Consider the following 13,589-nt stretch of genomic DNA (forward strand, 5'->3'; position numbering starts at 1 on the left):
CTACTTCATTTCTGCATCGTGGGCACATAGCCTTATACTTATAGTCTCAACCAAGAAATGTGCATGTAAGTATATAGTATATAAGTATACTATGACTTCCCCATGGAGAATAATGAAGCAGCCTAAACGTGTACTATTATCTATGTACCTACAAAGCTGTATATATAAAAATAGAGTATTCCTTCCAGTTTGTCACAAGAAGACATATTTTACAGATCTGTATTATCGACAGTAACAGTTTCTGTGTTTTTCTGTGTATTCCAGTGTAAATTAGAATATCAAGCTTGCATCTTGGGCAAACAAATAACCGCTAAATGTGATGGGTATTGTCCTTGTTCTTCAAGCAAATCAAAATCTGTAAACAAGAATAATAAAAGAGGTAAGATTTCTAAACCATTTGAAAAGAGGATTGTAATTACAATATGTTAAAATGACAGGGAAATTGCATATATTCATACCATCTATGTTACTTTATACACTAATTAGCAATGAGATTAAAACCACTGTCAGGTGAAGTGAATAACATTGATTACCTTGTTACAATGGCACCTGTCAAGAGGTGAACAGTCAGTTCTTGAAGTTGCTGTGTTATAGGAGAAAAAATGGCAAGGATCTGAGAGACTTTGACAATGGCAAAATTGTGATTGCTAGACAACTGGGATGGAACATCTCCAAAATGGCAGGCAATGGGTGCATAAGGCTTTTTAAAAAAAATGTTGAGCTAAGACTAGTCCATCTAGTGAAAAGAGCTATTGTAGCACAAATTGCTGGAAAAGTTAATACTAAGATAGAATGGTGTCAGAGCATACAATGCACAACAGCTTGCTGTGTACAATGCTACGAAGCTGAAGACTGACGAGAGTGCCCACTGTCCACTACCGAATATGCCTTCAATGGGCAAATGAGCATCAGAATTGTGGAGCATTTAAGAAGGTAGCCTGGTGTGATGAATTATTTTTTACAATATGCATAAGGTCAGTATTTGTCGCACTACAGTAATAAGGCACATTGGTGAAGGTAGTGTGATGCTCTGGGTAGTGTTCTCTTACAAAACCGTGGGTCCTGTCATTCATATGGATGTTACCTTGACACATACTGCATCACAGATCTAAACAATGTTGTAGGCCAAGTATGCACCTTCACAGCAATGTATGTTATTACCTAATGTAAGTGACACACTAAAAACATTTTTAGGAAAGGTTTGCAGTATATAAAAAAAGTTCATTGTGTTTATTTGAACTCCAAATTCAGCAGGTCTCAGTCCAATCAAGTATCTATGGGATGTGCCGGAAAAACAAGTCTGATCCATGATGGCCATTTCTCCAAAGTGTTTCATTATCTGTTTTTCAACACAACAATGCTACATGCCACATGTTGCTCATGCTACCATGAAAAATCTGTGTGGCTTAAACGTGCTACCATGGCTTGCAGCATCTCCATACTTGTCTCCCTTTGAACTCATCTGGGACCTTTTTTGTTTGGAATTGCAAAGGCAGCTGCCAGCAGCAGATCTTGATAATTTGCGTGCCCATGTATATTCAGTATGGCAGAACATTCCTTAGACAACCATTTATAACCTCATTGATAGCATGTCAAGACATATACTGTAAGTATGTTTATTTCTGAACATGACCCTCATACTTCATAGTGAATAAATCCTATGATTTTCATAATTCCTCAACTTTTCCTTTTTGGTGTTGCAATTTCAATGTTGAAAAGTGTACACACACACACACATATATGTGTATATACATATTTATATGTGTAACTTTTTTCAACATTGCAACACCAATTACCAATATACTGTACATACACACGACCAATATACCAACCCTAATATACATAAAGACACAAAAAAAGTAGGCAGCACTCTAGATGAGTAATGTAGAAGAAAGTGCATAAAGCCGTTTGCCCTTTTTCTGTGTTATATGTCTAGAATGCTGTCTATTTATTTTTATTCTTATACATAAAAATATCAGTACAAATATAAGTCAAGCTTTCCCTGAAAAAGGCTCTGTATTTTTGAGCCAAAATGTTGCCAGTGAACCCATAAGCTAATAAAAGTCTTATGCACCTTTTTCTATATTATACGTCTAGAGCGCTGCCTACTATTTTTTGCATTCTTATACATTAAATATATATTTACATATCAGCTTAACAAAGGATCTGTATTTTTGGGCTGAAACGTTGCCATTGTGCACACGGGCTTATAAAAGCCTTTTGCACTTTTTCAATATTAAGCTAGGCTTAACAAAGTCTCTGTATTATTGAGCTAAAAAGTTGTCACTCTACACATAGGCTTATAAAATTCTTTGCAATTTTTTTCTGGAGTCCTGCCTATATTTTTTGTATCCTTGTATAGCCTGGTTGTTGGGTTGCAACCTTTACGCTGGCAAGCTAAATTTTCGTTGCTTGTACTGTTTTATTTTTTCCATATAATACATATAATTTTTCTATATCTCTAATCGTGTTTTACGAAAAATACTTAGTTCTTTCATTTGTTGCTGTGCTATATATTTGCTTCAGTGTCAAATGTCAATACGACAGCTTTGTTCTGTGGTACTTGAGAAGACTTCTACAAATCCCCTGGAAAGCTAGAATCACTAACAAAGATGTTAGTTGTAGATTGTAAGCTCACAAGGGCAGGGTCCTCTTCCCTCTGTATCAGTCAATCATTGTTAGCTTGGTTACTGTAAGTGATATCTGTATTTGGTATGTAACCCCTTCTTATGTACAGCACCATGGAATCAATGGCGCTATATAAATAATAATAATAATGTTCTTGGTCATATAAACCTGGAGTTTTCACTAAATCATCATTCAGAAACTGACCTAGTTTGGACATGCTTTGAGGGCATGCTACTTGGAATGGTCAGTGGTAATAGGAAACAAGGAAAACCAATGGCCCTTTGGTGGATATCATTAAGAATAAGATGGAAATGAACATCAACCAATTGAAAGAAACTGTGAAACACTGGGATTCATGGCGAGAGCTGGCCCACAGAGTAAGTGCGCGCAAGGTCATGACATCACAACGCGCACATGTGAACAACCTTCCCGGGCCTCATCAGTACTGGAAGTCTCAACCTAGCTGAGGAAGCCAGGAGATACAATACTCGCAGCTGTGATCAGAAGATGCAGCAAGGACTGGACGGGTGACAGTGAAGAGTGGAAGGGCCAGATGTGATCAGTGAGGTGAGTAGTATATTATTATTTTTTAACCTTTTGATGGCCCTTTACGATTCACAAAAATGGAGGCCGCAGAATACACATGGAAGCGAATTACAAAAAATATGCAATTTGGAGAATGCAGTTTTTCTAATATTCAAGTAGAATTCAATTACACTCTAATATATTCGTTGTTCTCCACACCCAACCATATCTCCGATATACATGCTCTGTAGAATGCGCTGTTGACACCTTTTACAGTTATACTAGGGTGAACAGGCACCATTTTTGTGGAATATATATCGGTTGTGACACCCAGTTTGTCTCCACCACGCCTTCACCGTGTATTACCAGAAGTGACTACTGGATGTCATCACAACAGCAATAGTGAAGCTAGAAGTAGGGGCTAAGGCTGGTTGCCCACTATGCGTTTTTCAAGTGTTTTTGCCGTGGAATTTCCGCAGCGAAAACACTTTAAAAACCTTGGTAATACATGCCCAGCTGCGGATTTCCGCTGCGGATTATCATTGCGGAAAAATACGCAGCATGTCCATTAATTTTGCGAACACGCAGCGTAATTGCCGCCATTGACTTGCAGTGAAATGCATAATATCCGCATGAGCACATGTGCACATGCGGATATTAAGTGATTCAATGTGCGGATAGTACCCGGGTTTGGAGAAGAGGAGACTCTCCTCCAGACTCGGGTACCATAGAACCTGTTAAAAAAAGTAGTTGTAAAATAAAAAATAAAGATTATACTTACCTTCCGATGGCCCCCGGTCTTTTCTCTGCTGCAACCGGTCTCTTGTACGACTCGCGATGGTCTAAAAGGACCTTCCATGACGTCATTTAGACATGTGACAGGCCAAGCGACCGCTGATGTCGGCGGTCGCGTGACCTGTCACATGACTAAATGACGTCATGAAAGGTCCTTTCACACCACCGCGAGCCGTACAAGAGACCGGACGTAGCGGAGAAAAGACCGGGGTCCATTGGAAGATAAGTATAATCTTTATTTTTTACCATTTTTATTCTTTTTTTTTAACTATTAACTTGGTCACACTATATAAATCCATGCCGGTTGGAAAAGTGCTTGATAACCCGCATGCAGAAATGTATGCAAAAACACTTGATAAACGCTTCTACCTGGCAGGAAAAATGAATGTAAAATCCGCATGCGTTTTGCCTGCCAGGGAGATGCGGAAAAAATCTGCAGCATTTCTGCATCGTGGGCACTTAGGCTAAAGCAACAATATGCAAATTATATCACACTGCACTATGATGCCAAACAAAACTTACCCGATCTTTTTGCACACAGTCAGAAAGGGAAGGTGAAATGACGTCAGTTACAGGAAGAAAATTCTGCCATTATTTACAGCAGTTGTTATTCAGATTATTTTATTACCTCACACTGTATTAAGATTTTCTCTCTTTTATAGTCAACAGTAGAAAATGTGGAAAATTATTATTATTTTTAATTTGAAAACATGCAAAGAAATTAATTTTATTATTTTTTAATCAATAAAAAAATACATTCTCTGCAACACCAGTAGTGAACTTAAGAAGTTCATATACTGACAGGGTTTCAGCTATTTCGGCAGCGTAAAGTGACCTACACAAAATTAGGATTTTATTGTTATGGCTGACTGCTGTACATATCTTCCTACTACTTTATGCCTTTGCTGGTTTAAGAGAGTAGAAATATTTTAGTTTTACTGGAAATATCAAAAAGCATTTGATATTTCTAAGCACCAGGACCTTTTCTTGGTAAAATAATGAATTAAATATGCAGTTTATCCACTACTGGACAACCCATTTTGAATGCCAAATTTAGAGTATTAAATAAAAAATGCAAATTTACCTCCCATATTGTTGCTGGTCCTACATTCTGAGAGTTGTGTTCCTGTTCCAAGGAATCTTGTGGTATTATTTGTTTCACGTATCAATGGCTGCTGATGGGCTGCAGCCTTCACAGTTCCATTAGGGTTAATGTTTGCTCTGACAGTACTGTGAAAGCTGCAGCCCATCAGCGGCATCTAATGGGTACAGCATTCATGTTGCATAAACAATTTCACGAGCTTGCTGGGGAATAAAGTGCTCAGAGCGGAGCAATGGCACTGGTATGGTAAGAAAGTATGCTGTATTTCAACTTATGCTGCACATTGGGGGTTTTAAATGGGATTGTCCAGTAGCAAAAATAATGGTCTCTATCAAACTTAATATATGATTGTAAAATGATTGGTCCAAACACATAAAAACAAAATCATTTTGATGAGTGATAGGTACAGGTTATATTCCACCTCAATATATCGACTTTATTTTAAAGTTTTTTTTGAATCGGCCATGCTTCTTTTTTATTTTTACTGCAACTGTCTATTTTGACGATCATTTAGAATATCAAAAAGAGTCCTATAAAATCTACATGTCATGTTAAAATAACATGACCCCAAAAAATTTTCTGCAATGCATAAAATGTCTTTTTGGTATTTATGTTATACGGATGTTTTATACCGTTACTCCAGAGTACAAAATCCATAGCATAAAATCAAACATTTATTGTGATCTTATAACCACTGGCATACAAATAACAGTACTGCAACTTTCATTTTGATATAGGGAAAATATATATTCTTGTACCGTGTTAGCCAGTAGATAGAAAAATATTTAGATTTGAGAGTCCTCAGTGGTTGATACCTTTTAATGGCTAACTGAAAAGATGGTAACAAATTGCAAGCTTTCGAGACTTCAGATTTTGTGTTATAATATGCCTGATGAAGACACCTGAGTAGTCTTGAAAGCTTGAAATTTGTTACCATCTTTTCAGTTAGCCATTAAAAGGTATCAACCACTGAGGACACTCAAATCTAAATATTTTTCTGCAACTTTCAGAATGTTTTTACAGCACACACATATCCTTACATGAAGATATATGCACATTGGTAACCGTATAGACAAATCAGAAGTACACCTTAGTTCAAGTGTATATAGTGGAGATGCACTGCCAATATCTATAATAAATATGAATAAGGGGGCTACATGAATATTAGACAGAAAGGAGAAAGAACATACATATAACAATCTGCACACTTATAGTACTGTCTTTCTTTTTGTCTAGTACCCCTTAGTTCAGTCAGAGCCTAAAGGACGTTATCACTGTGTGCTGTCTGATTTTCATCTTTGTTTGATAAGAAAAAGCTTGGGAAAATTTCTTGTACACAAAAAAAAGCAGATAAAAATCTGATCCAAAAGACTGGCTGAAATGAATCCATATTTAGTCTATGAGAAAAATCTATGACATCTGATCTTTTACCGTTATTACAGCTGAAATATGCAGTGATATAGTAAGCTTTTTTGTTACTGCACCAATTTCTTGGGAAGGTGACTGAAATGAGATAAGCAGTGGAAAAGTGACTCAATAGCTATGCAGTAAAATGCTGGCAAAATGGCTCCCAAAAACCACATCGACCATATACTCAAAAAAGCATATAGGCAAGGCATATGAAATATAATTAAAATATCATAACAGATGCATGATTGCATACCCATTCCATGTCCATGATGTCTTCATGAAAGGCTGGTTGTATCTATAGCTAATACCACTTACTCCACGAATTTGCTTTGGATTGTTTCACAGGACTTAAACCCCCGTCTCACATAGCGAGATCGCTAGTGATATCGCTGCTGTGTCACTGTTTAGGTGACGCAACAGCGACCTCACCAGCGATGTCGCTATGTGTGACACTTTGCAGCGATCAGGCCCCTGCTGTGAGGTCGCTGATCGCTGCAAAATGTCCTGGACCTTTTTTTGGTCGTTGCCCTCCCGCTGGTCAGCACACATCGCTGTGTGTGACCAGCAGGAGCAGCAATCAGGCTGGTAACCATGATAAGCATCGGGTTACTAGGGGCACACGTGCCCCTAGTAACCCACTGTTTATCATGGTTACGAGACTGCTAAAGTTAGCGGTAACCTCCCGCTCACCGTAGCAGAGTGGTAACCATGATAAACAGTGGGTTACTAGGTGCGCGTGTGCCCCTAGTAACCCAATGTTTACCATGGTTACCAGCCTGCTCCTGCTTCAGCAGGCTGCTAACCAGGAGCAGGACATCGTGGAAAGATTCTTTCCACGATGTCGCTGCTCCCCTGATCGTTGGTGAGCCTGCCTGTTTGACAGCTCACCAGTGACCACATAGCGATGCAGCAATGATCCCTGACAGGTCGTATCATTGTCGGGATCTCTGCAGCGTCGCTAAGTGTGACGGGGCCTTTACTGGTGATACCAGCTCAAAAGGCTATTCTATGCAGCAAGTATTTGCTTTGTATTCATGCAATTATCCATGAAGTGTTCTTTCTTGCACTTATACTATGTTGTTGGAATGCTTTCTACAAGTAAATAATAGCAGCTTTGAAAACTAATCAAACTTGTATCCTTTTCATTATACCTTGCCTATTCGTTTTTGTGAGTATATGACTGAAAAATGAGATGATCATCTGAGGCGCATCTAATAAAGTCCTTTTCCAGTAACCTGACTTTTGCAGTCAATAACAAGATTCAACAGGCAGGTGACCAAAAGAGCAAAACATCATTGCTTCCATTCTGAGTGGGCGCAGTGCTTAAGCGTTTGGTATGCATTCTTTGATCATTTTGTAAAGACTAATAAATTCATGATTGATGACTTCAAAACATTATACCACATTTGCTCGTCGTGTAATAATTACTCAGCGTAAACCTAGTTCAGGCAGTCTGTGAATGGACCAAATTTATCATTGTGGCATACATTGTTTCTTAGATGTAATGCATCTTGCAAGAAGTTAGACATTTTTTTTAGAAATGAGTAGATCGATCTGCAAAGAATTGACTTTAAGTCAAATTTCCTGAAATTCTCAGGTCCCAGCGATTTCAAACACTCTGAGATTCAATTCACGAGGATCGTCAAAAAGATAAAAAGATACCCAATGCCATTTCACACACTACTGAAGACTCAGTGAGCAGAATAAGGACATCAAGTGTGGCTTTGCAGCCTTCCCCATAATGCCCAGCTGGTATCGCATCACATGATTTAACCCAGTCAGTTAGTCATGATTTAACCCAGTCAGGCTATCACAGGCAGACTAAAGATAAGGTCCAGCAAAGCAGTGCCATTTTAGGCTTTTCCAGCATATGGATAGGACATCAGAGCGCATTCCAAATAGGGAAAGAGAAAGACCTTATCTGATTTTAGTCTACTACCTCAGTACTTGTTACATTTTAGGCTTTTCCAGCATATGGATAGGACATCAGAACTCATTCCAAATAGGGAAAGAGAAAGACCCTATCTGATTTTAGGCTACTACATCAGTACTAGTATTGAAAATAGGACTGCTAGTCTTATTCTGTGAATAATAATTTATTTATTCAAACACTGCACATGAGGGCAGTATTAAAACCCTCAGTGCTAATTTTGCTAATAAACTAAAATCCTAAAACCAAGGCTTGTGTGTCACAGAAAGTGACTTATTGACTTCTGAGATGGGCAAGCCATATTTTTTTAAGCCAAAAGAAAAATCTCTATATTCCGGAAATGTAAACATAATTGTCTACCTCATGAAGTGTGCGTATTGTAAAAATTATTTTTGTTTTCTTTCCTCACTTCCTCGTTGTAGTGTACACGTCATTGAAATATCGGGGTTAGTTATCACGGGTTATAATCTGTTTTCTCTAGCCAGATAATTTGAGGTCACTTGGACATTAATAAGACTGTGTTTGCATTAAAGAGCTAAAAATGGGTTCAATGCATACTTTGAAGATCTCAGAATACATGTATTTTCTGGTCAGTTAAAGGCTTTTGTTAGTATTGCCGCAAATTGAACCTCTTAGGAAATTTTGGCAAAGCCGGCGAATTCGAAAGTCAAACAATCCGCTCAACACTAATCTTTTCATTACTAATTTCCAATGTTTTATCTCATTTGGCTTACTTTAGACTATTTTTTACACCAAAATGAGTGCACATCAATATCAGTCTAAAAAACTTTACTCCAGAATGTTGGCTCAAAGTATAGCAGAAAACAGGATCATGAACCTTACGAAATTTGGTCCATTATTATTTATGTTAGTTCAAATGTTTGCACAACTTTAAAAAAAAAATACATGTATTTCTCTCTGGTAAATGCAATAAGAAATGATGTCCTTGAATAAATAATGTGTATTCATTGTATAAAATAATCAGTGCACTTGGAAAAATTTCTTTCATATCTACAATATATCTGCAAGTATTCGTCCTTGATCTATAGCATGAACGGATTCAACAAAGCCGATTAATATATTTGAAAATCGCTACTTTTAAACTGAAGCTTGGAAACCATCACCATATGTTTACTATTCTCTAACTTCACATTCAAAAAAATGAAAATGTTCTTTGTGCATTTGGCATTCAGTGCAGAACAAGAAGTGTGCAAATCTCTGTTGCTAAGGAAGTCAGTTTTAAAAGACAATTGGAAGAGACAAAGTTTATTCTGTTTATTTTCAGACCTTTCTCTATCTTTTTGACCCCTGCTATCTCTGTACTTTACTGATTTGTCTTTTTAATAGTCATTTTATACAGAACCCAGCTGTACAGGCAAGGGCAGTATTTTCAATAGGGTTGTTGCATACAGAGAGTAACATTGCACTAAGAAATATTAAAAATGTAAATAACATCACCTCAATATAAAAAGTGAGTGTCCTATATCATTGAATCAAAGCCTGCTAATTAAAAGTGATAATTAGCAAATGATAGTAATTTTAGTTGCTAATCAGGTTGGGAATAAGTATAGCTAACACATTTTCCATATTTTATTCATGGATATTTATTTTCAGCCTCACCTGAACATTAGGCCATTTTTGTTCAATAAGATTTTGTTAATTATATATCTTACAATAATACAATTTGTTCTGTGTTTTAGTTTTTTTAACATGTGACATTGAAAAGGATTAAGGGAATTTGATTAGTAAATTTGAATCCTAAATTGAACTATAGAATCCAGTGCCAGGCAGCTGCTGCCAAGGCAAATACCATTATGTGCTGTAGCAAAAAAAAAAAGCATAGATTTTTGGTTTTCTTGCAGTTCTTTTTTTGTTAATGAATCAGACAATGTGTTCAAGTAATTTTTGCTTGATTTATTCTGATTCCACAGACTTAATCAAGAACAATTTTTTGGAGGGGGAGGAGCGGGTTGCGCTTTCATTTTTCCTAACCTTCCAAAATCTATAACTTTTCTATTTTTTTATTGACATAAACATATGAGGACTTGTTTTTGTGGGACAAGCTGTAGTTTTGAATGACACAATTCTTTTTACCATTTCATGTTCTGAAAAATGGGAGAAAATCTAAGTTGGATGTAATGGTGAACAAACATGCAATTCTGCCCATTGATTCTTGGATTTTATTTTTATAGTATAGCCTTCATTGTATGGAAAAAATGACCTGAAAACATGATTGTCCAGGTCAGTGTGATTAGTGTTACCAAACATTTTTTTTCTATTTAAGTGATGCAAAAAAAATTCAGAATTTTGTAAAAGAAACATTTTTAGCAATGTTTCTCCATTTTACAAGAACCATTTTTATTTTTAGGGCAGAGACACACTGCCGTATTTCTCTTGCGAGGATCGCATCATAAACCACATACTGGCCGGCACCATTCCTGACCTGAGCTTGAAAGCTGCAAGGAAATCCATCATGCTGTCATGCTGAGGTCAGGAGAGGTGTCGATCCAGTCCATTCAGTGCTATTCGATCATCGCAGGAGTCATAGGGCAGTGTGTCCCTGCCCTTATGCTGATAGAACTTAATGAGGGCTTGTTTTTTGCATGGTAAACTAATGTTCTTTTTATTACCAGTATGGGGTACAAATTATGTTTTGTTGAATTGAGGTGATCAAAAAAAAACTATTTCTGGTGTTTTCATTTTATTTTATTTTTACCATGTTTACCATAGAGGTTAATTAATTCTATATATCGAGGGATCAGACTTTTGAAGCCAAAGCAATAAAAAATATGTTTATTTAAATTTTTTCCTTTTTTATTTTTAACAAGGAAAAATGGAGTGATTTGAATCTTTAGATATTTTTTCATATTTAAAAAAAAAAAAAAAAAAATTACATTATTTTTTAGTCCTTATAGGGTATTTGAACCTGTTTGATTGCTTATTCTATAAACAGCAATATCAAAGTAATTCATAACACCAACTTAGGATGTACAGTTGTGCTGAAAAGTTTACATTCCCCCCAAGAATTTTTCCTTTCTTGGCCTTGTTTCAGAGAATATGAATGATAATAAAAAAACATTTTCTCCACTCATGGTTATTGGTTGGGTTAAACCATTTATTGTCAAACTACTGTGTTTTCTCTTTCTAAATCTTAATGACAACCAAAAACATCCAAGTGACCCTGATCAAAAGTTCACATACCCCAGTTCTTAATACCGTGTATTGTCCTCTCTAACATCAATGACAGCTTGAAGTCTTTTGTGGTAGTTGTGGATGAGTTTCTTTTTTTTTCAGATGGTAAAGCTGCCCATTCTTCTTGGCAAAAAGCCTCCAGTTCCTGTAAATTCCTGGGCTGTCTAGCATGAACTGCATGCTTGAGTTCTCCCCAGAGTAGCTCAATGATATTGAGTTCAGGAGACTGAGATCGCCACTCCAGAACCTTCACTTTGTTCTGCTGTAGCCAATGACAGGTCAACTTGGCTTTGTGTTTTGGATCATTGTCATGTTGGAACGTCCAAGTATGTTCCATGCGCAGCTTCCGCGCTGATGAGTGCAAATTTGCCTCTAGTATTTGCTGATAACATGCTGCATTCATGTTTCCTTCAACTTTTGCCAAGTTTCCTGTGCCTTTGTAGCTCACACATCCCCAAAACATCAGCAATCCACCTCCATGCTTTACTGTAGGAATGGTGTTCCTTTCATCATAGGCCTTGTTGACCTCTTTCCAAATGTAACGTTTATGGTTGTGGCCAAAAAGTTCAATTTTGGTCTCATCACTCCAAATTACTTTGTTCCAGAAGTTTTGAGGCTTGTCTCTGTGCTGTTTGGCGTATTGTAGGTGAGATACTTTGTGGCACTAGTGCAGTAATGGCTTTCTTCTGGCGACTCGACCATGCAGCCCATTTTTCTTCAAGTGCCTCCTTATTGTGCATCTTGAAATAGCCACACCGCTAGTTTTCAGAGAGTCCTGAATTTTAGCTGATGTTATTTGTGGGTTTTTCTTTGCATCCCGAACAATTTTACTGGCAGTTGTGGCCGAAATTTTTGTTGATCTACCAGACCGTGGTTTGGTTTTTACAGAGCCCCTGATTTTCCATTTGTTAATCACAGTTTGAATGCTGCTGACTGGCATTATCAATTACTTGGATATCTTTTTGTATCCCTTTCCTGTGTTATACAGTCCAACTACCTTTTCCCATACATTTGTTGACAATTCTTTTGCTTTCCCCATGACTCACAATCCAGAAACGTCAGTGGCTGGAAGAAAGATGCAAGAGTCTGTCTGGAACCCAGAAACTCCCACAGCTTTTATGCACACACACTGATTCCAACAAACAGGTCACAGGTGAGGATGTTACCTTAGTAGCCATTCAAACCCATTTGTGTCAAATTCTGTGCATGTTATCAGGCCAAAATCACCAGGGTATGTGAACTTTTAATCAGGGTCATTTGGATGTTTTTGGTTGTCATTAAGATTTAAAAAGAGAAAATACAGTAGTTTGACAATAAATGGCTCCACCCAACCAATAACTATGACTGGAGAAAAAGTTTTTTTGTTATCATTCATATTCTCTGAAACAAGGCCAAGAAAGCAAAAATTCTGCGGGGGTATGTAAACTTTTGAGCACAACTGTATGCGAAAATAGATAAAAAATTACTTTTTATTGAAACAGTTTAGAAAATATATATAATAAAATACTATTAGTGATGAGCGAGCAATAAAATGCTCGGGTGCTCGAAGCTCCGGTCGAGCACATTGGAATACTCAGGTGCTCGACCCGAGCAACGAGCCTAATGTAAGTCTATGGGAAACTCAAGCATTTTTCAGGTGGTCCCCCCCGGCGGTCTGCAGAAGGTCAAAAATTGCCCAAATCAATGGGAACGGTGCTCAATTAAACGTCAGGCAGGCAGAATATATAGGCAGACAGGCAGGCAGGGTATATAGGAGGGTGCATGAAAAACATAGCAGGGCACTTGGAACACACTAGTGCCTTCCGATTTTCATGCACCCGTCTCTTTAAAAAAGCCGGCCGGCAATTCATCAGCGGTATACAACGGTACCCGACAATTTAGAACAGAAAGAATAGAGCATCACACATAGATTAGATAGATAGAAACATGTCAGTCACATATATAATAAGTACAGTGACAGTGTTGGTTACTGTACTTGTTATTTAGTGTTAAAATAAAGGATTTATT

The 13,589-nt window shown here is 37.3% G+C and overlaps 1 protein-coding gene across 2 annotated transcripts in view; it reads left to right on the forward strand.

Annotated features, from left to right (window-relative positions):
- The window catches only part of SPOCK3 (SPARC (osteonectin), cwcv and kazal like domains proteoglycan 3), a 572,172-nt gene that overhangs the window by 507,725 nt on the left and 50,858 nt on the right, over nt 1-13,589 (forward strand). For both annotated transcript variants that reach the window (XM_073644316.1, XM_073644308.1), the window contains exon 6: nt 265-379. In XM_073644316.1, the coding sequence (XP_073500417.1) occupies nt 265-379 (115 nt within the window). The remainder of the gene's footprint in view (nt 1-264; nt 380-13,589) is intronic.

The sequence above is a fragment of the Phyllobates terribilis genome, unplaced genomic scaffold (assembly GCF_046119375.1).
Source record: "Phyllobates terribilis strain yellow unplaced genomic scaffold, ASM4611937v1 Scaffold_1__5_contigs__length_1240528914, whole genome shotgun sequence".
Classification (NCBI taxonomy): domain Eukaryota; kingdom Metazoa; phylum Chordata; class Amphibia; order Anura; family Dendrobatidae; genus Phyllobates; species Phyllobates terribilis.